This window comes from Phyllopteryx taeniolatus, chromosome 9 (assembly GCF_024500385.1).
Source record: "Phyllopteryx taeniolatus isolate TA_2022b chromosome 9, UOR_Ptae_1.2, whole genome shotgun sequence".
Lineage (NCBI taxonomy): Eukaryota > Metazoa > Chordata > Actinopteri > Syngnathiformes > Syngnathidae > Phyllopteryx > Phyllopteryx taeniolatus.
In genome coordinates, this window is record NC_084510.1 from 25626584 (window position 1) to 25653642 (window position 27059).

Genomic DNA, 27059 nt, shown 5'->3' on the forward strand with positions numbered 1-27059 from the left:
TTATTTCTTCACTTGGATAGCTAACTTTTAATGGCAGGCTTCCAAAAGATATTGCATTTCCCCCTCCCCCTTCACGCGTGAAACATTCAAATGATTAAAAACAAAATCAAAAGGTGTTAGAAGCGCAGCCATGTTTTATATTGTACATTTTATATTATATTATCGAAAAAATAAGAATGAACTTTTAAATACCTGCCATCCTCCAATGCTTAACATCACAAAGCTTGTCAAATTTGGAGTTGGGCCTAAATTTGATATTGCAGGCCGTCAGCGAACCTCACTAGACCTCATTTTAGCTAGCATCAAAAGATGTACGTGGTAAACGAAAAGTAAAAGAAATGTTGGAGAGACTCGTAGCCTAGCGGTGTCCAGGTACCTTTTGTCCAGCTTTAGCAAGTGTTTCAGTGTCATGCTGCTTAGGACTATTAGCTGGTATTAGCTTGTTGTGAACAAAGGACTTCTTTTTCTTCTGTGACTATTTGAGTCCAGCCATTTGTGATGCGCAACACAAAGGAGCACTGAAGATGTAGACTGCTATGTTAGCTTCCTGCGTTAGCAGGCTAGCTGGCTGCCAATTGGTTCGCTGCCATGTTTGTCACATGATCAAATTATCGAATGTCGTGTTATTTTTTTAACATTTTACATTTCAGTGGTTATTAGTGTTCAAAATGTTTTGTTTCTAGCATATTTAGGGCCCCTCACCAGAGAGCGCGAAGGCCCTCAAGGAATATTTTTTTTATTAATATTTGTTTGACAAATTAAACATTTCGGGGTGTCCCAACATGCTCTGAAACTCACCAATTTTTGCTCGTATCCTGGTGAAAATGTCCTCAAAACTCCCTCAGTAGCAAGACGATATCAAGTGGTCTACCATACCATAGCAAGATGCACAAAAAAGTCTCAAGGACCCGTGCCCTAAATTGAACAGCCCTTTTGGTTTCAAGTGACCATTTCGAGCAACTTCCAGAGTTCACACTTTGACAAAGCTCCAATCAGAAGCAGGTATCAAAGACAGTGGTGCAACACTAAATTCGCAAACCTTTTTTTTTTTTTAAACAATGCTGTCGGAGCACGGCATCAAAATTTGATTATCATTTTAAGGGTTCGCCATGAAAAGGGAAAGTAACTATATAATCTAGCACGCCACCCTGAAGAGATCCACGTCAAGTTTCTCAGTTAGATCACGTGCCATCTTACGAGGACAGAAAGTGCCATAAAAACTGCATGCTTTGTACTTTGATGAACTCCTTTGAGGGAATTTGTCCAAATGAGCCCCACTCGGAAGCAGGTATCCTAGATTGGTGATGCCAAATTGCAAAGATTTCTCGATTTCCTTCAAAAGTGGATAGCCCATGACTTCAAAGTTTGATCATTTCAAGGAATCGCCAAGAAAATTATTAACTTCTTACACTATTATACTGTACAATCAGAAACACTGTAGTGGTAATTATAGATTTGTATTACTGGAAACAGTTACAAAACTCTAAAACATTGAATCACGCAAGCACATCTTTGCCTTATTCATTGCCAATATGAATCCATGAGGATTTTTTTTTATTTATTCCCCCCCCACACACACACAATCCATGCATTGTCTTCTAATGGGCACAAAACTGCGCACACACACGTACACACTCCTCAACACAATCCTAGTCCTCCACATCTCATTGTTGGGTCTGCATTACTTTAGAGAGACTTCAATCATGTCCTGGAAAGAGCATCTGTCAAATCCAATCCAGTACAAACCACTTTATTCTTTTTCCCACTCAGCAGACCAGGAATTACAAGCACACGTACACAATATAATACAATCCCACCTTGATCAGTTCAACTGAGTGCATGTGAATTATTCATAGCAGAAACGTTTACAAGCGGGCCTCCGGTGCAGCGGTGAGAAAGTGTTTGTTCCAGCATGTTGCAAGCTGGCGAGAGTGGGTCACACACTGTCAAATGTGATTAGCGAGTACAGTCTTGATGATGGTAGTAGCGCTGTGTCATTTACTTTGGATGATGAACACAGCGGGTAAGCTACTGTCCCGGGTTGAAAGGTTAAAGGCAGTCGTGTTGTTTGTCTCGCAGGAAAAGGCTATGGATACTGCATACATGCTGTCAAACCAACATGAGATTTTTTTGAGTCTCTTGAAAATAGCTCTAGTCTCTCTTCGCCCAGCCTCGCTGACCATCTCCTGGGATGAGAAATTTGGTGTGGGAGGGGTTAATTATGTAAAGTAGTCGCACTGTTATGTAACAACAAGTACAGAACGGCTCACTCACAGACACATTTTCAGAAATAGGCAAATGACAAAACATAGACTTGATGACTGGATGGCTGGGCAGCCACTCCAGAGACACAAAACTATTTGTATACAATGAAAAAGTAAACTTTCCATATGTCCCTTTTAAAGAAACTGTCTATGGCAATGCCACTGGTAGCCAATCAGACACCTGAAGAGAGTCATTTCCAGAAAACACGGAAACAGAGAGATGCCCCACACTTTGCTTTTTAGCCACAGGCAGCCGGCTGGATCAAAACTCATGCGATACCACACGGCATTTTTCATTGGCTGTTACATCTGCGACATTCCGACCACGTTCACCTGCGATGTAAGTTTTGAATCGTAGCCACTCAAGAAAACTACTTGCACAACACCGTACACTGCACGACTGTTCAGTCGCATTCGGCCGTGTTGCTCGGTGTGCAGCGGGTCTGAGGTGCTTGGGTAACGTGCACCCTGGACTGGTCGTCAGCATATCTAGACAAACAATACCCACAGAAGCATGCTTCGGGGGGCTGTGGGAGGACACCCAAATACCCTGGAGAAAACAAGCAAGCACACAAGCAAGGGGAGGACATGCAACCAGTGAGATTTGAACCCCAAACCTCAAAATCTGTGAAACAGACATGCTATCCACCGTGTCACCTTGCTGTGCCCGCTCTATTACGTTGAAAGCATCACTTGACCGAATCCGGAAAACAGGTTACACAGACTTCCTGTGTATGCTGCAAAAATGTGCATAATTATGGGTTGATGACATGATAGTTTAAACCCGAACTTAGTAAAATTGTGTTTTTTATTTTGTTTTTTATGGCTGGTGTCTTCAGACAAAAGTTAAATACATGTATGTCATTTTTATGATATATGAAAACACAATAGAAGCCTAAACATGGGACATTGTCATCTTTGGCGATTCTTGAAGACATCTTGTGTAAAACAAAAGACATTGTAGACATTTGAAGTTGCTACGGGTGCTTTGTCCCGGTCACCTGCTACAGGGCTCCACCATTTACCCGAGCCAGAAGGAAGTGATTCGACCAGTTTCTTTTTTTTTTTTTAAAGACTACGGGCTCAACAAGTGGCCACCCCCAAGCTTCGCCCCCGGCCGTCATGGTAACAAAAGCTATACTCTGGATTAGCCTTACAGAAGAGGTGGCAGGGACAACACAGTCTCGTTTGCATGAGACAGGACTCCACCCACACAACAGGACCAAGTTCAGCAAGGTGTCTAATTATTGATCCTTGGGATATTTTCACAAAAGGCATGTCCCAGACCTTTTTAACTTCTGAAATAAAAAAAGCATAATGTCTTCCGGTACGTGATTTCTGTTAAATATCAATCATTTGTCCAGCACTGCCAATGTCAGCAAGTGAGCGCATTGTGTTGTTTCACTGTGTTTGTGCTTCACACGACAAATACAGTATGACCCATTTTGCCTGTATCTGAAGTGGCGTCATTTCTAATGGGCGGTAAAGCCTAAAACAATCGGTGAGGTCAGATGCTTGCAATAAAATTAGGGCTTGATTAGCAGTTAAGATGACAAAAAAATAATAATAATATCCTACTCCAGTTGCGCCGCCTCCAGGCCGGAGAGTTACATAAGGCTTCTTTCTGCCATTGTGTTGCCGTTGCGTGGGTCTGTATTGAAAAGCGGTGGAGAAAACAATACGAGGGTGAACATGCGATAAAATAAAAACCCTCCCACGCACACGAACGCCACATATCGCCGCACACTGACAGTTATTACGACTGATGCAATGGTGTAATATTGTTGCTTTGGAGTTATATTCCCTACACCCGTCCTCTCGGTCGCAGAGTCGTGATTTAATCTACAAGCAATTTGCATGTCAGCATGTGCGTCAATGCTATGCATTATTTTGCACACACGGAGGAATCATAATGAATCGCAAGTGGTCCGAGAAGTCTCTAAATTTAAAGCAATAACCTAACTACAACCCCAATTCCAATGAAGTTGGGACGTTGTGTTAAACAAATAAAAACAGAACACAAGGATTTGCAAATCATGTTCAACCTATATTTAATTGAATACACTACAAAGACAAGATATTTAATGTTCAAACTGATAAACCTTTATTGTTTTTCGCAAATAATCATTAACTTTGAATTTTATGGCTGCAACACGTTCCAAAAAAAGATGGAACAGGGTCATGTTTACCACTGTGTTACGTCACCTTTTCTTCTAACAACATTCAATAGACGTTTCGGAACTGAAGACACTAATTGTTGAAGCTTTGTAGGTGGAATTCTTTCCCATTTTTGCTTGATGTATAGCATCAGCTGTTCAACAGTCCAGGGTCTCCGTTGTCGTATTTTACGCTTCATAATGCACCACACATTTTCAATGGGAGACAGGTCTGGACTGCAGGCAGGCCAGCCTAGTACCCGCACTCTTTTACTACGAAGCCACGCTGTTGTAACACGTACAGAATGTGGTTTGGCATTGTCTTGCTGAAATAAGCAGGGGCGTCCATGAAAAAGACGTTGCTTGGATGGCAGCATATGTTTCTCCAAAACCTGTATTTACCTTTCAGCATTAATGGTGCCTTCACAGATGTTTAAGTTACCCATGCCATTGGCACGACCACAGCCCCATACCATCACAGAGGCTGGCTTTTGTACTTTGCATCCATAACAGTCCAGATGGATATTTTCCCTCTTTGGACCGGAGGACACGACGTCCACAATTGCCAAAAGTAATTTGAAATGCTGACTCGTCGGACCACGGAACACTTTTCCACTCAGTCCTTCTTAAATGAGCTCAGGCCCAGAGAAACGGACAGCGTTTCTGGGTGTTGTTGATAAGTAGCTTTTGATTTGCATAGTAGAGTTTTAAGTTGCACTTACGGATGTACCGCCGAACTGTATTTAGTGACATTGGTTTTCTGAAGTGTTCCTGAGCCCATGTGGTGATATTCTTTACACATTGATGTCGGTTTTTGATGCAGTGCCACCTGAGGGCTCAAAGGTCACGGGCATTCAATGTTGGTTTTCGGCCTCGCCGCTTAGATGCAGTGATTTCTCCAGATTCTCTGAACCTTTTGATGATATGATGGACCGTTGATGATGAAATCCCTAAATTCCTCCCAATTGTACATTGAGGAACATTGTCCTTAAACTGTTCGACTATTTTCTGACGCACTTGTTCACAAAGAGGGGAACCTCGCCCCATCTTTGCTTGTGAATGACTGAGCAATTCAGGGAAGCTCCTTTTATACCCAATCGTGGCACCAACCTGTTCCAAATTAGCCAGTTCACCTGTGGGATGTTCCAAACAGGTGTTTGATGAGCATTCCTCAACTTTCTGTCTTTTTTGCCACCTGTCCCAGCTTTTTTGCAACGTGTGGCAGCCATAAAATTCCAAGTTAATGATTATTTGCTAAAAACAATAAAGTTTATCAGTTTGAACATTAAATATCTTGACTTTGTAGTGTATTCAATTAAATATAGGTTGAACATGATTTGCAAATCATTGTATTCTGTTTTTATTGAATATTTAACACAACGTCCCAACTTCATTCGAGTTGTAAGTGTATGCTAAATTACAATACAAAAAGACTATTTATTTATAGCAAAGCACCCAAGCGTGTTTGCAGGTAATACAGTTAGACGAGGTGAGGTAAGTGGATGGCTGTGCAATGTCTCGAGAAGACAATAAAAGGCCATCAGGGAGGAAACAGAAAAAGGCATATTAATGAAATATGAATGTGCCTACTGGATAGCGTTGCCTCCCGACGGCGGAGGGATATTAAAAATATACAGTCTGTGATCGTTTCCACACACGGGGCCTCCAATCAGTACAGGGATCATCACTGCGCTCTTCATCACCGCTTCCCATGCACGCCACCAGTTTCGCCCGCATGATGGCTTCTGCAGTCTCTCGCCTATATGTTGCAAATTGAAGTTGTGAATGAAAAGGATCGATACAATAGAATTAAATGAGATGCCACTATAAGGAGAAATTGTGAGCATTTGAAGAATGCAGCGAGATGCTTCTAGAAAGAAATGAACTGAGGACTATTACTTTGGATAATACATTGCAGCATATCTTGAAATCCCTCGATGCCGTGCACCCACACCACCTTGAACAGCGGGTTCTCAGTTCACAGCTACGAGTTCCATCCCTATGGCGATGACGTAACACAAATTTACATGCAAGTCGACAAACCTTTGTCTCACTAAGCTATGCTAATGCAGTAGTAAAGTCCTAATTACAGTAAATACTTGTATGAGGAAAACTTCAATACATAGAAAACTATCAAATGAAAAACATTAAGTACGGCGGTAACTGAGTGTGCCTTCTTGTGCCGTGTGACCGCATATTCTTACTCGCTACGCAAACGAGATACCTGTGCGCCGTTCGTAACCTCGAAACAACGTATGATCCCATGACTGTAATCGTCAATTTAGTACGAAGAGGCACAATCATGGGATCATCGTCCATCCATTGTCGCTTGTTTTTCCTTGTTTAGGCGAGTGTAGTGATGCTGTAAGGACATGAGGGTAGAAATTACGTTCAAATTCAAATAGTTAGTATTAGTTTAAAATGGTAATTATAGTCAATGCCATATTTAGCTTCTGTAGTAGACTTCTCTGCTCAGTTAGCGCAACAACATTAGCGATAGCCACGGCAGCTAAAACTCAGAAAGGTTCTTCTGTAACTTAGCGCTCAGGTTATGTTACCACCATAGGAATGGAACTCATTGCAAACCGAGGACCCCGTGGTATGTGTGACCCTGACGTAGAGCTGGGCGAAATGGCCTTAAAAAAATATCCCCATATTTTTGTTTTTGTTTTCCACAAAAATCCTATTTCGGATTTCAATTTCCTTCACCTGAAGAAAACAAAAAATCCCTTCAATCCCTAAATTGACAGCACGGTGATAGACTGGTTAGAGTGTCCGCCTCACAGTTCTGAGGAGCGCGGTTCAATCCCCGCCCCCGCCTGTGTGGAGTTTGCATGTTCTCCCCGTGCCTGCGTGGGTTTTCTCCAGGCACTCTGGTTTCCTCCCACATCCCAAAAAACATGCTTGGTAGCTTAATTGACAACTCTAAATTGCCCGTAGGTGTGAATGTGAGTGCGAATGGTTGTTGTTTGTATGTGCCCTGCGATTGGCTGGCAATAATAGCTGGGATAGGCTCCAGCACGCCCGCAACTCTAGTGAGGCGAAGCGGCGTAGGAAATGGACGGATGGTTTGCTAAATTTCTACTGATACCAAAGATTGAAACTGTTTTATTTATTTTCAAACATTAACAGAAAATATAAATGTATTTTAGATATTGTGAAACTAAGTCCTTCCCATTTTAGAAAAAATAAATAAAATAAATAAATTCCTTTTATCAAAATATGTATGCTGAAAAAATTTCATATCCTACCCTCTTTCGTATGTGTCCGATGAGAGTGCATTATGGACGCGCAGATCACGCTCATGTGATCTTTACATCAAACGTCACAAAACACGACAAAAGCAATGGTAGACGAAGGCGCAAAAAAACAGTCAGTGTCAATATATAGTATTAGTAAGTAATATTTACTTCCGCAAACACACGGCACCTCGTGTCTGTGTGCATGCGCATGCGCAACGTGACGTGTTGCGTGTGCATGCGTTTCACTTCCCAGACACATTGTGATTACTGTAGAAGTCACATTTGCTTTTGTAATGTGACATAAAAAGATTGAATTGGGCATCATGCCCTGCAGTGTGAACGTAACCTCAGTCAATGGAAATGTTCAGCGCGTTTTACTCTGCGACTTGTCATATAGAAAACGTTGTAAAAATGATTCTGTTCCTGAGGAATGAAACCCGCTTTTTTTTTTTTTTAATGTTGCTGGAGGGGAAGTAAAAGTTGCTACCTTGGCAGAGAGGACAACTTTTACTACGGAAGCCACAAAATCTAATAAAAAATATCCTGAGGGGGAAGAAAAAAATAATAATAATAAATTAATCAATAACCTTGATCACACAACCCTAGCGTGGTCATTTCAGTGGCGTCTCATTGAGTAGAGCTGGAGCCGGCTTGGCAAGAGGACAATAATGTAATGCCACTTTACCCGCTCTAATCAGGAAAAAAAAACACAATACCGGTACGCATAAACACCTCCGCATAACTCGTGATGACACTCAAGCTCACCACCTGCAAACACTCCCCCCCCACACACACACACACACACACACACGCACACACTGTTATTCCCACTCGTTTGAAGTTTGATCTTCCCGCAGCGAAGGATCGGGCGCCGCGGTGGAGGGCAAAACTCCATCTGTTTCATTTCAATATGAATGTCGGCATGGTGGACCGGCGGGGAAACGTAAAATTGCGGCTGGAATACAGAGCGGACACGCGAGGTTAATTCGAACCCTCTTTGATGTCTGTCAGTGTGTGAAATGAGCTGATGGTCCAGAGTTCCCACAAACGCACACATTGTAACAGTCACACCGCTACCTCCAGATCCCCCACCCCCTCTCATCTTATGGGTCATTCCAGAAGTGGGGGGCATTTTCAGTTCCCCGTCCATGAAATTTCAAATATCCATCCATCCATCCATCCATTTTCTGAACCGCTTCTCCTCACTAGGGTCGCGGGCGTGCTGGAGCCTATCCCAGCTGTCATCGGGCAGGAGGCGGGGTACACCCTGAACTGGTTGCCAGCCAATCGCAGGGCAAATAAAAAACAAACAACCATTCGCACTCACATTCACACCTACGGGCAATTTAGAGTCTCCAATTCATGCATGTTTTTGGGATGTGGGAGGAAACCGGAGTACCCGGAGAAAACCCACGGAGGCACGGGGAGAACATGCAAACTCCACAGAGGCGGGATTGAACCCGGGTCCTCAGAACTGTGAGGCTGACACTCTAACCAGTCGGCCACCGTGCCAAAATTGAAGTAGTTATAGTAAAAGACATTCCTAAATATTTAAAAAACCAAGTAGCTCGAGCACTCTAAAATACCTACCTCTCGATGACCAACTTACATTTCAAATATAACAAATACAACAATTGAAAATACACTTTTTTGGGGGGTATGATTTTGTTATGTCTTCCTTCTTTCATCACCGACATAATTTAGAGAGTAGAAATTAAGAAGTGTCTCTCAAGCCACTCATATAAGAAAAAAGAGATTCATATATTTGTTTCTTAACTCTTCAAGCTTGGTCTTGACCAGTTAGCATCACAACTAACACAGCTAGCATGTACTCGAAAGGAAAGAGCACTACTAAAATTTAAATATTCAAATTAAAGTTTATTTTTCCAATTGTAAACGATTTGTTCAGCAATATTTTTTTAAATGTAAGCATTTCAGGTGTATCTGTGACAGGGCTGTGCCAAACACAGCAAAATATATGTGATATGAAATAAAATGGCTCATAAAAAAAGTGTACCATTGATGGTTGAGCTGGACAAATGAAATGATATGGTTTATTTCCTGTTTTGTTTTTTGTGTTTTTTTAAACACACAACAAAAGAATAAAATAAATGAATGCTGGTAACTGAACTATCCTCTAATATAAAATGGGGGAGAGCACCAACACAAGGTAAAAGGCCCTTTCACTGTGTCGGGGAGTCTTGCAACAGTAAATTCAAACACACATTTTTTTTTACTTGCATCCTCACACACACACACACACACACACACACACACACACACACTGACATGACATGGGCATGACAATGGAAGCTAAGCTGCCTGTAGGCAAAGACAGACTCTGGTTTACGTACACAATGCCTACTTTAAGCAGATTCTGCCAACATACAGCCGTAATAAAATTACATTTTAACTCTCATTGACGGTACTTTTACTAAATCGTTGACCTTCATGGAATATTCAACATTTTCACGAGATATATTTTTGAATAACCGCATTGTTTTTTTTTTTTTTTACAGTTACGTAAAAGCTTGAATGTAACGGCAATGCCGAAGTCACACTGAGTTCTATTTGTCCAATTAACACTGCCGTTTGTTTAAAGCTACACAACGTCAGCACTGGACCAGCCGCATTTGAACGCGTGACAGCTAAAGTGAAGCGTCTTTGTGCCAGAATTCTTAATAAACAAGCTTTGCACTGGGCTTGCAGTTTACTGGGAGAACTTTGACATGTCTTGCCAATTAGTGGGTCCGTAGCTGAGCCTGAAACTATCAACAATGCGTTTGTGTGTTATGCATATAATCACCAGTGTGTCTTTGGATGTGGCCCGCTATTGAACGCGATAGAAAGTGAAAGCCATTGTTAAAATAGCACAACACAGCGGCATGGGCAACAATGGCCGACGACAACAAAGATCATTATCTTTGAATACCTTAATCAGGTAAGTGCTCGCTATCTTCGTATTAGAGGATTATGTTTATTGCACTCCAGGGCGCCCCCTACAGGTGGGAAGCACAATTGAATTTTAAAGCGGACATCTTATGAAAATGGACTAATTTCTCCTGTATCAATAGTTGGGTCTATGGAGTGCCTGCCCCCACACCAAGTGCGAAAGTACACAACCGAGAAAATCTTACACAGGCTGCCGATTTCTGAAAGTGAGCCTGTGAGCGAGCCGCACCACTGTGACATAACAGTGGGGCTAATTTACATAATACTGCTTTCTATGCCCATGACTTGGCAGTTATGCCCCGTACCATTTTCAAACGCACGGAACTTCCGGTGTCGATCTTGCTTCACTTTCTCTTAACCCTGCTGTTATGTTGCCGGTCACATGGGTTCTTTGGGCCGTGACACGGATATTTTGCTTGGCGTCATGCATGATGGCGGTTCGAGTTTGAACTTTGACAAAATGTAATTATAGAGCGTGTGAATCCAGATTGCCATGGCAAAAGGCGATGTAGCACTCACAGCTACAAATGTTTCTGGTCCAGCAAGAGTGCAGAGTATATTGAATTTATGTAATGTTTTGGTGGACAAAATCATAGTCTGCATTTTTTTTTTTTGTTTTTTTTTTTTTTTAAAGGGTCAATCTGACAGATGCATTCATCAAAATGTCTTTTTTCCACATTATGTCAATGCGAATGTGACGCTTGAAATCTCTGGCCAAAAATGTGTCTTTTCAATCTCCCGGCAAAATGAAAATAAAATGTTACATAAACCGAACAAGGCTATGTATTTGTGTGAGAATAAGCACACGCCGCACATGAGTGAGTATATTTGTAACGCAGCAATTGTCGTGGTGGAGCATAAATCCTATCAAGCAAAGGAGCCCTGGGAAAAGGGCCAGAGGCAGAGATGAGCGCGAGTCCAGCACGGAGCCAAAGGAAGAGGTGGGTAAGAGAAAGAAAGGAGGGCGGGGCGGGGCTTCTCATCCAGATGTATTTTTTGGGAGGAAAGAGAGAAGGCAGAAGAAAGGAAGTGAAGAGCAAGCTGCAGAATGGGAAAGGATGTAGGTAGCCGAGTCCTACGTGATCAAACGCTTTTCTTGGTCTTTAGCAGGTTTATTTTTTTATTTTCTTTTTAAAAGAGCCACCCACCACTGAGGCAAGCCAATTAAACTTATTCACATGTGTGACCAATCAATCCTAGACTGGCTCAGTTGGGGAGCTCGAGAAGAAAACCTCAGCGACCCCAAACTCACAGACAAAACACACCTATTAGAAAGTAAACACAATTCGCTCGCAATAAGAAAAGACCAGTGCACCCACCGCTTAACACACACACACACACACACACACACACTCACACACACGCTCAATAATGGAGTAAAGAACTAAAGCAATGTACACACACACAAACACCTTTTTAACATCTTATTGTTAAATGAGCGAGAGACTCAACGCATGACCAGGAAGAAAACCGGCATAGGTGTTGGAGTCTGTACTGAGTTTAAGTTGTACAACAGATGACCAACACAGTACACGACAAAACAATATCTCCGACAATCATGAGTCTCCTCTCCCAACACCAGATGTGTTTTGTAGTACCGAGACTGACCTGTGAGAGGCAGTGTGGTGCCGCAAGACATCCCAACTGCTGGAAAATATAAAGAAAAGAAAGAGGAGTAGTAGAAATGGAAAATAAAATCTAGGCCAACAATTTGCTTATCCGGTAACTATATTGCAGTGGCAAACTTTTCTCATTGTTATTTTTATTGTGCTGAATAACTTATGAGAAACATTACACAAAACGTCAACACAGCCAGTTGCTCCTCTATCTCCCCCCAAGCAACAGCGCAATCTTAACTGGCTATCATTTCATTTCATGGCACAATCATGAAGTCCATGAATTGGCCGACCTTAGTGTTGAAGATTTGCGCTTAAGAACATTCATAGAGAGTTTCCCATCCTGTTAAAGCTATAATCTGTCATTTCTGGCGCCCCCTAATGCTGGGATTCAACATTACAACAAAGCCATCGCTTCAGTATCCAGCCATCCATTTCCTGAACCGCTTATCCTCGCTATCCCAGCTGACTTCGGGTGAAAGGTGGACTACACCCTGAACTGGTCACCAGTCAGTCACACGGCAACACGGACAACCATTTGCACTCATATTCACACCGTCACTGCCTGCACCAAAGTCAGGTGAGTGTACCACTACACTGTCAGTGACCCGCTTCGGTATGATGTAGGCTAAATGCTTCTCTGGCCTCCTCCTCCTCCTCCCAACCCTAACCACTACCTTTCCGACCCCTACTGCCACCGTGTCTTCAAGAGCGTATCTCCATCTGTGTTTGTTGAAAACGTCGGTCACTTTCCTTCTTTGCAAATAATCCTTCAGCCAAACGACAAGCAGGCTTTTTCTTTGTTGCAGGATCCACTTCTGCACCTTGTCTTGAATGTTTTTTGGGGTTCTTCTCAGACATGTTGCTTCAAATGCCTTCTCCTTTCTCTATGGCTCAGTCGACCTACGCGCTGTCCATATATGAGCCTGCCCGTTCGTAGGTCAAATACGTAATTTCCGCTACGTCAGTTTTAGGGCGTCACCAAGTGATCAAGTGATGTATAGGATAGTCATCCATCCATCCATCCATTTTCTGAGCCACTTCTCCTCACTAGGGTCACGGGCATGCTGGAGCCTATCCCAGCCATCATCGGGCAGGAGGCGGGGTACACCCTGAACTGGTTGCCAACCAATCGCAGGGCACATAGAAATACACAACCATTCGCACTCACCTTCACACCTACGGGCACTTTAGAGTCTTCATATAAACCTACTAAATATAAAAAAAATATTTAAAAAATAGCAAGATGTGTCAGAAGCTGATATGCTTAATCAGCATTCTGTCATCTACTCTTGTAGTGGCTTGGGTGAAAATTACTTTTTGGTGTTGCATACATGACAAGTTATGTTGATTTTCAAGTCCATTTCTTAAACCTCTTAAACACCTGCCCAAGTTTTTGCTTGGTTGCAAATGCATCTTGATCACTGTTGATTTCGAACTGCTCGCAGTGCTAGAGGACGCTGCATCTGTTTGCACAATTTTCAAAAAATAATAATAATTGTACCGGCATTACCAGATAACTAGCAACCCTTTTTTGCTCAGTGACTGTTTTTGTCAATGTCTTGATGTCTCCAAAGTGTTCTCCGTCAATTGACTGTCTGTTGTCGTACTAGAGCGGCTCCAACGAAAGATGATTCGGATTCGGATTTTCAGCTTACAAGTACATTCACTTCATAACAGTGAGAGGTGGGAACCTTAGGAGTTAATTGTTCCTTCCTGATTTTTGACTGAATAGTAACTCAACTTGTATAACCTGAAGAGAACAACAAAAATCTAGTCAGGATTTTATTTGTATTGTATTTTTTTTAATGTATGACACAGCTAGCTAATGATGCCATTATAAGATGCACTGTACCTATTTGAACAATTTATATCAACCGGTGGGTGGCATTTTGTGTATTTTTTAATTTTTATTTTTTAAGAAAAATAGTTAACTAATGGGGAAAAAATGTTTAGTAATTGTAAACATCTTCCAGTACAGTTGAACCTTGGTTTTTGTTTGACCTAGTTTTTCTATAATTAGATTTTTTATGAATTTCTTCATTTAAATTTTGCCCCAGTTTCCGTATCACAGTGGTAAGTTTTTATTTTAAAGGCCTAACCTTTGACAGAATGTTACACCCAGGTTGCCCCAACTTGTCCGAGTGGGGCCAAGCAGACCGGGAGGCTTGTTTTTGCCTTGAGTTGTTAATGAAAGCTTGCATTGTGGAACACACCTTGCCCTCTGTTGAGTCCTTTTTACAAAAGACAAAGTTCCGAGTGCCAGCCATTTGATAAAGAAGGTGAGAAATAATAGAATTCAAGAAAGCGCTCATAGCGAAGTATGAAAATGGAAAGTATAAAAAAGTTCATTCATCTACTTCCTTAGTAATTTATACAGTATTTACTGTATATCATACTGTTCTGTATTTAAAACTATAGTTATTCCATATAAAAGGGTTATGGTTAAGGGATGCATTTTTTGTTAATATTTTTGGGTGTCTGGAACAGATTAATAGGATTACCATTATTTCTTGGTAAATATTGCTTTGGTTATCATACGATGGACTTTTTGTTAGATTTTCAGGAACGGATAAATCATGAAAACCAAGGTTCCACTATTTGCTCAATGTGGGCATGCTAGGGGTAAATGCCAGCAATCCATTCAAAAGAAGTAATACAAACACAGGAAAAATGGCAGTTACTATGTATAATTATTTTTTCTAAGCCCACATATTTAAAGATAGCCATTTCAACGAAGTGTCTTTAATGCCAACCCAGCAATATCTGCATGCGGTGCTGCACTCTGCTGATAGATGTATTCATATCAAGACGGTTGCAGAGGAATCCTTGTAACCTTCACCGGTGTCAGAAAACTAATAAAGGGGCAGAAACAAAATGAATAGTTTGTGCTTGTGAAGTCTCGTGTTCTCCTGTCAGCCTCGGGGAGTGTGAAGCTGAGAGTAATGGTGCTGACCAGCTCTCACGCTGCTTAACATTCAGCTTTCTATTGCTTTTATGGGGCTCTCGTGTCCACTTAGTTTTGCTTCGCGTTTGCTTGTTGTTTGGCACAAGTGCTTGAGCGAAGGCTCAAGCTGGCACTTGAGTCGACCGGCGAGCATTTGGCGTTGGGGGGGGGGGGGGGGGTCCTGAACAAAATAAACATGCTTCGCCAACAGACCATGTCGAAGCTCTCGTGACACTGATGATCCCTCGTGCCAGTCACCGGTTGACGGACAGTCCAGATGGAACGGGACCATGGAATCCGTTTAATTATACAACTCATCGTGATTAGAGCTGCTTAGTGCACCTAAGCTAAAATAAATAAGTGAACCACCGATGTCAAACACAATCCATAGTGAATAACGTAAAGTGAATTACAGTGAAACCTCTATGTAATTCACTCAAGACAGTGATTCTTTCGAGTACCACTAGGGGGAGCCCGGGTACAAGTAGTGGTACTAGTACCACATTGTGAATCACTAGCCCAAGTCATGAACATTTTTGGAAAACCGGAACAAGCCCAACACATTCAACAAACGAACAGTCCAGTTGCCTAAATTCAACCTTTATGGATTACCATGACCTGCATGACTAAGAATCTACACCGGGGGGGGGGGGGGGGGAGGTGTCAAACATACGGCCCGCGGGCCAGAACCGGCCCGTTTCATGGTCTAATCGGGCCCGCGGCCACTTTTCTGCCCACCATTCAAGTTTTAGTTCATTTATATGTATAGACTCTTATTTGGTAACTCATGCTTTTATTTTGACATCGACAGAGCCAGAAGTGCTGTGAGATACGTGATGTGACATGCACAAAGCTGAGAGAGAGAAAAAGATTGGCGCAGCGGGGCACGCCTCCAATCAATATGCGGTAAGAGAGTGAGACTGTGAAGCACTGCCAATGTATGCATTATATCATGTATTTTTTGTTCAGTAATTTCATGTGCAAATGTGCAGTTAATTTGATCCATGCTAATAGTTGGAGAGGGGGTTGCTAATTGTTTGTGCAGACTAATGCTAACCTCAGAAATTCATTGCTTTTTATGGCAAGCTACTGCGCGACAATTAAATAAGTAGCAAATTTGAGTTTCTGTGGATGTGTCCTTAATAGACATAGAAAATGTATTTTGTTTTAATTTTTTTGTTTCACTCTGTCAATCTGCCTGTGTGCTTTTACAAAACAGGAGGATAACTGCATTTTCATTCTAAAAAGTTCCCACTTTAGTTTGTATGGTGTGATGACTCAGTAGAGCCTTTCAAAATTTTCAGATGGATGTCAAAATGTATGTGAATTTAAAAATATTTTTTTAAATAGGTTGTTTTATAAAAAGGTACATAGTTTGTAGAGCTACTGTGATCTCTAAGTTGCAACTGTAGATGAAAACTGATCCATGTTGAAATTGCACTAATTTTTGTTGACATTTGAGATTGCTCATATGATTTGAAACAAGATTGGCAACAAGATAATAATCAATAACTGTGAATATTTTCCCAAATGTAGTTGTAATTATGTGCACCCAAAAAGATGGTTAAAAAAAAAAAAAGTTATTAATAGCTTACAAGGCCACGGATACACTGGTCCGGCCCACTTGAGATCAAATTGGGTTGAATGTGGCCCGCGAACTAAAATGAGTTTGACACCCTTGAATTCTACACAGACAAAGAAAAAACAATATTTTTAGCAAGCACATTGGTATTTTGTATAGATAGTGACAGTAAGTTAAAAAGACTTGGGAGATTTGGCCAACAAAATAAAAAAACACTACACTGTTTATAGCAGCATGTCAAAGTTTGCAACTGCGCTGCAACGCTATCGACTGAAAATCAGTCTTAAGACGAGGACCAAAAGGGAACCTCAGACAAGCATTCCCTTCATGGTGAATCTACTTCAGACTCAAAGCTGAGAGGGACCCGCTGTATCGCATCCTACACAAGGAGTTTGCACTCATCCCGATACAAGTTGCTGTTGTGTAACATCCGAGGAGCAAGGGGGGAAAGAGGGAGGAGGCCTCAGTTCTGTAGCGCTGCCTCGCTACCCTTTAAAGGTAACTTCTCACAGCGGGAAGGGGAAGAAGAGGAGGAGGAGCCATTGACTCTTCCTGTAAACTGTCCACAAGAGAGCGGGGGCCATTCAATCAAGAAACAAATGGCACAGATCCCAACCTCACATCATTTGTTGACTGATGGATCGGTGAAGAGTGGAAGCTTTAACCATCAGTTGCTGTGAGAAAAGGCGGGTAAGGGTTAGTGGCGAGAAAGCAGAAGCAGGGGAGATCTGCTACATTTGAGACGGATTATTGGAAGTTTCTCCTGTCAGCGATAGCAACGAAAACCTATAGTGCATTTCAGACATATCTGTTGGTTTTTGCTTCCACAAAAATACATTTAGAATGTGTTCAACTGACTACAGCAATCCCCCACTATTCTAATAATACTATAATAATAACACATTTCTGTTATCATACATGCGTTCACGGCTCTGTACATGCACAGTGCCCTACAGTACCTCGTCGAGGCAGCACACACCAGAAAGAGCAGCACAATGCCCATTGAATTATCACGATGTACAAACTGTTTCTTTCTTTACATTATACTTTTATCATGTTGCTACATATGATTTTTACAGTACAACACTTTACAGTGTCATCTTCCCTATAAAAAAAAAAAAAAAAAAAAAAGTTAAAAAAAATGTTTTGGGGGGGGGCTAGAATAGATTTATGGCATTTCCATTCATTTCAATGGGGAAAGTTGTTGTGCCATAAGAGCGATTTAAGTTACAAGCATGGTCATGTCACTTATTAAATTTTTGGCATGCAGGGTTTGAGCTGAGGGCTTTTTCATATATTGCGCCACTCAATTATGCACCTTGATTACACTCTTTTGTATGTAAGCATTTATGTAAGGTTTGATGTTTTTGTTGCAGCACTACTTTTTGGAGATTCCTTGTATTTGCAATTGTTCTTATCATATGTTTCCTTCTGTTACATTTTTTTCCCCCTCACAATGCATTTTTTTATTGGCTGCACATTATCACCACCTATCATACTGGATAATTTAAATGACTTGCTGTCAAGCAAAAGCATGTAAGTGCAGATGTAATGAGTTTTTTCATTTGCATCTAAAAAGCTACCAAAAAGTTTTTTTCTGACTGAAAATTCAAATGACAATTGTATTTTTATTTACATTAGTTTCATTTATTATTCAACATCGATCTCCTCTTTGTGGTGTTTCAAAAGTAATGTTATAACGCTGAGACTCACAAGTTGGTGATTGTGATGCCGCATAGCTTTGAGAGTGATCTTTCTGACTCCACAAGTGCCTGGTTGTTAAGACACATAGCTGTGAGTGATTGTTTTGTGTGTGATTAGGCCACAGGTGCTTTCAAATAACCTCACATAACCTTAAAATGCTAAACAGCCTTGACATGCCATAAATTGACGACAACAGGGGCGTAATTTCTGGCTGTGAATCGATGCTGTAGCTCGCTTGTCTATGTGATCTGGCCGTTAACTTTTTAATATGTTTGCTTTGCTCTAGAAATAAAGAAACTTTTTTCTCAAGGAGTTATTCTACAACCCCAATTCCAATGAAGTTGGGACATTGTGTTAAATAAAAACAGAATACAATGATTTGCAAATCATGTTCAACCTACATTTAATCAAATACACTACAAAGACAAGATATTTAATGTTCAAGCTGATAAGCTTTGTTTTTAGCAAATAATCATTAACTTAGAATTTTATGGCTGCAACATGTTCCAAAAAAGCTGGGACATGGTTATGTTTACCACTGTGTTACATCAACTTTTCTTTTAACAGCATTCAATAAACATTTGGGAACTGAGGACACCAATTGTTGAAGCTTTGTAGGTGGAATTCTTTCCCATTCTTGCTTGATGTAGAGCTTCAGCTGTTAAAACAGTCCAGGGTCTCCGTTGTGGTAGTTTACGTTTCATAATGCGCCAAACATGTTCAATGGGAGACAGGTCTGCACTGCAGGCAGGCCAGTCTAGTACCCGCACTCTTTTACTACAAAGCCATGCTGTTGTAACACGTGCAGAATGTGGTTTGGCATTGTCTTGCTGAAATAAGCAGGGGCATCCATGAAAAAGACGTTGCTTGGATGGCAGCATATGTTTCTCCAAAACCTTTATGTACCTTTCAGCATTAATGGTGCCTTCACAGATGTGTAGGTTACCCATGCCATTGGCACTAACTAACACAGCCCCCGCTTACATCTCTGTAAAATGTCATCTGATTAGGTTGAAATAAATTGTGTGGGATTTTAACAGATAAGAGCTAAAGGTCCATCCAGATCCTGAAATTCCTCATAATCCACAGGCTTCCATCAGTATTCTATTAATTGCATTGATCTTCACTTGATGATATTTTAATATTAGTTATGGTTCAGCCCTGAGACCCACAAGGCCAGAGCAAGGCCAGACCCATGTCTAATCAACCATGTTATGTCTTACTGCTTTTCACAAGGGATTGGTGTGGGGTGGCTCGGGAAATAGGGTGGGTGGCCCCTAGGGAGGGCTTTTTTTTAATTATTATTATTTTTAATCACTTGTTTTGTGAAGCACTTTGTGTTGCTTATTAAGTATGAAAGATGCTGTTCACAAAGGTTTGATTGATTGATTGAAGGGTGTGATTGTTATGCCACACATAGCTTTGAGAGTGATTGTTCCGACAACATATGCCGGGGATTGCTATGCCACACACGGGTGGCAAGGGTGTGTGATTATTTCACAAATGCATAAATTCCACGACAAAAAAATAATAATAATTACAAAATCACAGAGGATGATTGCAACTGGGGCATCGAGTGGGAACTTAGGGATGCCTCATCAGCTGAATGAAAGTCAGCTATTTAGGTTGAAATCAATTGTGCTTATCAGAACAGATTAGGGGTAAAGGTCCATACAGATCTATGAATTCATCCTAATCCATCAGAAGCAGGGGGAAACTAAAATGCTGCTACTGCAGAATAACAAATAAATATGGACAAAAACGGGGCATTGTTCACAGATAATATGGCCGTATAAATACGGAACATTACATATAACGTGTGCATGTGTGGGCGCTCTACACACGTGTGTCTATTAAAACTGCTCGGAATGAGCCCGAGGATGTGGAAACAATGGCTGGCGTCCGATGCCGCCTCTCATCGCACGCTGGAGCGCATCAAATGCCAAACGCAGGATAAAGATTATAAACAGCATCCACGTGCTCCCGCTTAAATGCAGCAGCTCACAAGAATCTCCTCTGTCAGTCTTTCCATCTTTACTCTTTGCAAACAAATAAAATATATATTTTTTTAAAATGCCTGGACATTCCCCTTAATTGTCAAAGCTATTTGTCATCTGTACTCCACAGGCTCGCAAAAACCTTGCCTCCTACATTTCAACAGTCACCCACGCTCATCATCTAGCCTCACACTCCCACATTCCAAACTTCCACTCCTTTTGTACATTACGTCCGACAGTTCTTACGACACATCGGACACTTCATTGGGTACAACGGCGGACATCTAATGAGAGCCAATGCAAGATGGCTGGCTCTTTTTACAAAGCTAAAAATGCTCAGTTGTAATTGACACAGGGAAAGAGGTATTCATTCATTTATTTTTGTGGTTGTAGTTTGCAGTAGTGTACAACAGCACTACATCACAGAGCCGTTTGTGATGTTTACACCCGCTTGCAGCATGGGAACCAGGAGCAAATCATTTTGGATCAAGACATGTATGCTGATAGATTTTTTTTAAACGTATGAAAGAAACAACACAAACACACACAACTGGGTTTTCATTTTGGCCAATCACAAGCCTGAAAAAAAAAAAATCTCAGCTGACCACGCATTTTGACCACCTCGTACTCTACCACTAACCAACGCTAATGCCAAAGGAAAGTCATAATTGCAGTAAATGTGTATGAAAAACTAAGTACGACAGTATTTGTCAGGTGTGCATGCTTTCCATAATGGACTTAAAGATGATGCCAAATCCCTGTCTAAATTAGAATCGGTCTCAAGGAAGTATGTTGACTTCATGCATCTCAACTGAGATACAAGCTTTGTATGTCGGGGAGGAGCTAAATTTAGCCTAGGTTGTTAGTGGAAGTTAGGAGCATCTTCAGCATGTATATACACACACACACACACACACACACACGCACACACCAGGTGTATTTTTCTTTCATTATATTGTGCGTGATCTACTTATCTTTAAAGGAATGTTGCAAGATAAATTTGAAATGATAATTTTTTTGGTATCATAGTTTGTGGTATATTTATGTTTTAAACGACTAGTATTCTAAAATAAATTATGGGGATGTCAACTGGTCACTGTTTTCCGTAATGCACGATTGGGCTTAGTCTTTTTTTTTTTTTAAACTGTAGATTGATTATGTTGTGGCTCTTGAGTCTTCGAATATTGTGGTCGTAATCCGTTGCCTCTCTTGCCCAAAAGATCTGAGCAGTGGGACCGGAAGAGACCACATCCTACTCTGCTTTCGCTTCCCACAATGGACAAACAATTAACCAGATTTAAAAAATAAATAAATAATAAGCATGGTAACTGGGAAAAAGGAGGAACAAAGAGGGAAGTGAAAGCCTTATTTGGTTTACTAAAAAAAAAAACACTCACATGAAGTCATGTATGTTTGGTGACATTGAACAACAAACGCCTTTACCTTGCACTCTCCCTGTCCATCCAGTAATGGCCCTTAACCTTGCCTACAGCTCCCTCCCTGTCAATTCACTCGCTGCCACCTATCAATGTCGCCAACGCTCTAAACACCACCAGCTCATATTCAGGACTCGGCACAGTCACCCGTAGTGGCCAAAATGAAACATTTATCTCAGGGTGCATTTCAAAGCCGGCAAGCACGGTGAAAACGTTGAAATGGTGTCAATCACGACTCGCCTCAACCATCTGCCACACATACAGCCTCATGCAAGGAGGCAGCCATATTAACTGAAATAACACTTTTCTCTCTCTCTCTCTCACACACGCACACACAGTCAGTCATCCGGGTGTGCGAACATGACGTGAACTCACCGATTTCATTTGCTGAGTCCCGGTGACATGCTGAAGAACTTTTTCCAGCTCCTTCTCGATGCGTGCAGCCCAGTGAATCATTCTGGAAAAGAAGACGGGACATTTTCAATGCAAATCAACTCGCATTAGCACCTGAGCATATCATTTGGCGGTTTTCTGGCTGTAGGCAAGCAGGGGTGGCCATGTACAAGCCAGAATGCGTCTCCGGCGTCAGCATCTGCATTCGTGACATATCCAGAACACTGCGATGATTTTCCTTTCTTCGAATTAGCAGTTTACTTGGTTCAATGTGAAATTCCATTCACCATCTTCTACACGCTTTGTCCTCATTAGGGTCAAAGAACCTATCCCAGCTGACTTTGGGCGGGAGACGGCCAGCAAATTACCATTCATACTAATGGACAATTTAGAGTCGAGGTGCAACAATATATTTTATTTAAATCGACAACTAATCGATCATCAAATTAGTCGAGAATTATTTTTTAAGATAAAGTGCAATGAGTACCACAACAGCATGTCTACTATCCCCAACAGAAGGTAATGTATCAAGGTTAGCTACTTGAAAATACACTACCATCCCTAGTTAGAACATATTGTAACGTCCCCACAAGTGGTCAAGGACAGACACAGCCCCGGTGAACTTTCAAATGCTTTATTGAACAAACCGTAAAAAAAAAAAAAAAAAAAAAAAAACAAGAGCTGCTGAGGCTCACAACTCATGCCAACTCTTATTCGCTGACACCCATGTCACTCACCAGGCCAGGCCCTGCTTTTTAAAGCCATTCACACTCAAAGTTACTCATACTGCAGGAGAACGTGGGGATGGCGACCTTTAGTGCACCACACCGGCAAATGTTATGGTTAATAATACCAGGACAAAATCCATTTGTATCCAATTACAGCCCTAATTATCTGTCTTTGTGACAAAACATATTCTGGAGGTTTAAAAGAAAGATGGGTTTTTTTTTTTTCTCATGCTGTTGCGCCTAGCTGAAGTCCTCAGGGGATGCACAGCAAACACTTTTAAAACAGCTGCTTTAATGCGTTGGGAGGAAAACCCCACATCAGCTAGGAAGAGAGAGCACTTCCTGGCATGAAACATACCTAAGTGGTTGGTGCCCCACCACTGGTCCCTTGACCTTCTTATCTGCTAATGCATGGGCACGTCATCAGCACCACCAACCCTCCCCAGCCGCCCACTAGCCCCCGCTTATGCAGGCACATATCTGGCCGTGATCAGCAACTCTGCAGTAAAACTGCTTGGGTCGGACAGAAACGCACCCTGAGCAGGGAGCCGATCTTCATCAGACGCCAGCCAAATATGGAATTAGTAGATCAAAGGGATGGTGATCGCCAGTGCGCATCTCGCAGCAAGCAACAAATGACTTAATGACTCAAGACGCTCAAGAGATGATTTAAAAGCAGCAGGCGGTGTGGAGAGTAGCTGAACGACATGAAGGCTAACGGGGAAAACTAAAATGCTAAAACATATTTTTCCCAACCATATTTAAGTTTCCCATTAAAAGTCAACCTTCAATTTTGTACATTTCTGTTTCATAGAAAATGTCCAACTTCCAAAATTCTCCAAACTACGCTAGCCTGTTCCTAACCGACAGCGTGTGATAACACAACTTGGTTGTTTGTCTATTAGTGCGACAGTGGAGACAAAAGTTTTACATTTCAGATTTCCAGAGACAAAAGGTACTGTAGATGTACTGAATCGAACAAAGGCTAAAGCACTGTACAGAAACCTTCCAGAGTACACACTTGTCGTTGGTACCGGAACTAGCAATGCTTATTCATTTTCCCACAGGAAATAATGTACATTTCATTTGTTCCAGTATCTTTCCAGCACAAAATCCTGATTGAAAAAAAAATTGTGGGAAAGACACTCATCTCTGACAATATATGGTCAAATGTATGATCAGCAAAAATGCATTTCATTCAAATGAATGAATCTGGTACAAATCAATACTATGCATAAATTTGCCATTGATGTTTGTTTAAAGGCCGTTCTGGAGGCGGAGATGGCGCCATTACACGTCGGCTACACACATACACAACGGAGGCACCCAAATCTGTTTTTTCTTTTAATTGACTCGGAAGTCAGATGAGAGGAAGAGTAAATACATCGGAACCTCCAAAATCCAACAATATGAAACCCAAAAAATGCCTCAAACTAACAAACAAAACCATCATCATCTCAGTGAGTATCTGAAGAACCAATTTGTGCGTTTTTTTCTTTGGTTTCCTTGGAGTTTTTCTTAGTCCAGCATTCGCGCTTGATTAATTACTTCATGAACACATCAATTTTAGCAAGCTGTCCTGATCCCCATCTATTATCAGTCATGCTTAAAACGAGCCCGATATAGTTTTATTTACAGTGGCTAACTTTTATGACACTTGTTGGGAGAAAATGCTACATCACTGCCTGTACAGAATTCAAGTCTGTGTAAAGTGAAAAGAAAAATGTCGCTTTTATGCCTACATGTTTGAGCCACAAAAATATATTGGTTTAAAGCCTCCGGTGGCTGGACTATATCCCACCGACGAAAGGCGCTAGCCGCTAGCTAGCTTACAAGCTAACAGGCTCCATTTAGTCTGTGACTAACACTACAATGACAGACATTTGAGCACATACTTCCTGCTAGTTACGTACACACACAATTCTTTGCATTCCAACATATTACGGTAACCTGATTAACACAAACTACATAACACTTGGGAATTTTAAAAAAGGACACAGAACTGTTAGGTTAAATGTGACATCCAGGGATGATGTATTTTCGAGGTGTAGGGATAGCTAGCTAGCTAACTGCACGCTGCCGTGCTGGAAACGGGCCAAGTCACTGTAACTAAGTAACTCGGAATCGCGCCAGATGGCCACTGATGCAAACGAAGGCGCTCAAATGGTGAAAAACTGTTCAACATTATCTCCACATTTGAGTACTACACAGTTCTCAGTCTGTGCACATTTTCAGCACTTCAAACATGGACTGTATAATGTACTGTATTTATTTACAAACAAATCTATGTGTTCACTTTACATGGTTGAAGAAAGTTTACATTATTTCCAATGGTGAATTTGAATCCTCATTTTATATATTTGGTGGCTTTCTTTTTTTTTTTTTTTTTTTTTTTAAAAACATCAAATTTGGCAGGTTTGTTAACAACACTCTTTGCAGTGTGTCATATTTACAACAAATTCATTTTTGCTTCTCGGGGTCTTGTAAAGTTAAATAAAACTGGTATTTTTAAAAATAGTAAACTTGAAGTTAGAAATATACTGTACTGGCCAAAAAAAAAAATTTTTTTTTTTTAAAAAAAGTCCAGGCTGTGTGCATAGCTACAAGCTTCATTCTAAAATGGCATTTCAGTGGTTGGTTCGTGTAGCACTAGTGATACTCGCATCACTGGAAAAAAACATCACGTAAGGTGCAAGTAAACTACATGAGAAGTGTGTCCACCATTAAATGAGGGAAAGAAAGAACTGCAGACAGCGGCCTGTGTCATTTAAATCAATGGGAGGGAATAGTCAGTCCAGGCCAACTAAACGCTATGTAACATTTAAAATATGTTGTTTACTTCTGGATTTTGCCTCGTACAATTTGTGCGTCTGCACATGTAAACAGCCATACGGGATGTGTCACTTGAAATGCACATGGAAACAGGCATTCAATTGGAATTGGGCACTTGGACCTGTAGTGTAAATCCAGCCTAATCAAAGAGCATATCGGCGGCCACATCTTCATTGGCTTTTCTTTAATAAACCTCGAGGGTTGTAATCCCTGTAAGTAGTCACGTCTACTGAAACATACAACAGCATTGAAAACAGGATGCTCTTAAACAAACACGAATTACGACTAAACCCGATTAAGGTGCATCATCACAAACTAACCAAAATGCGGGAATAATTCACTCACCCCATCGGAGCTTTTTTTTTTTTTTTTTTTTTTTTTTTTATTATTAGACTGCGCCGTTAACGGCAGTTTGGAGTTAATTGCCGGTGAACAGTGAGTGACGCCGCCTTCAAAGTCACCTTGATCATCTCAATAACAAAGCCCCAGAGGATGCAGGGAGGCTTCATTATGGGCAGGCGGGGAGACGGGGGCAAAAATTGTGCACATTCAAATCATATTTATTATTTATCCATCCTTCCGCAGAGCTCATGCTTATTGGAACGCCGGTGAACTGGAGCCTAACCCGCTTGATGATGGGCAAGAGGCTGCATGGGTACACCCTGCGCTGGTCGCCAGCCAATCACAGGGCACATCTAGACAGACAAGCATTCACGCTCACATGCACACCCATGGACATTTCAGAGTCTCAAATGAACCCATCGTGCATGGACGAGGAAGCCATTGTACCTTCGGAAAGGACCGGAGCAGAGATTCGAACCCAGAACCTCTCGACTGTGAGGCAGACGTGCATGCACTTTTTTTATTTTCCAAATTCCACTGACCTTGAGTCATGTGTTTGGTGACACCGAACTAAGATCGAGTCCGCTTCATCGAGCCGAGAAGCAAACCCAGAACCTCAGAACAGTGGGGCAGATGCGCTAACCACTAACACGCTGTACTGCCATAATTAGGTATATTATTTCAAAAGTAAATCAATCAAAAAATACTTTCAAAATGCTTTTAGGGGATCTGTAGAGAACAGTAGTACATTTCAGAAGTTGTGTGTAAGGAGTTCTTTGTAAGAGGAAGTCGTGGTTATGAATTTCGCTGACACACGACCACCAGCATTATTAGCATATTTGTATTCATCGAGCTTATGTTCTTGCTC

General features: G+C 41.4%; 1 protein-coding gene and 1 long non-coding RNA gene across 7 annotated transcripts in view; both read right to left on the reverse strand.

The window, feature by feature from the left end:
- Positions 1–27059, reverse strand: part of cacna2d2a (calcium channel, voltage-dependent, alpha 2/delta subunit 2a) — a 202871-nt gene that overhangs the window by 131617 nt on the left and 44195 nt on the right. For all 5 annotated transcript variants that reach the window (XR_009789987.1, XM_061783406.1, XM_061783404.1 and 2 more), the window contains exon 2: positions 22272–22353. Coding sequence is in view for 4 of the 5 variants with exons in the window: in XM_061783404.1 (XP_061639388.1) it covers positions 22272–22353 (82 nt within the window). In the remaining variant the exon portion in view is untranslated. The remainder of the gene's footprint in view (positions 1–22271; positions 22354–27059) is intronic.
- On the reverse strand, positions 1600–7741 carry LOC133482997 (uncharacterized). 2 transcript variants are annotated; one of them, XR_009789991.1, is made up of 4 exons: positions 7672–7741; positions 6320–6419; positions 6011–6179; positions 1600–2186 (listed from the first exon to the last, which is right to left on the reverse strand). It is a non-coding gene; the product is annotated as an uncharacterized LOC133482997 (long non-coding RNA). The 2 variants fall into 2 exon arrangements; XR_009789990.1 differs by having other exon boundaries at positions 1600–3915.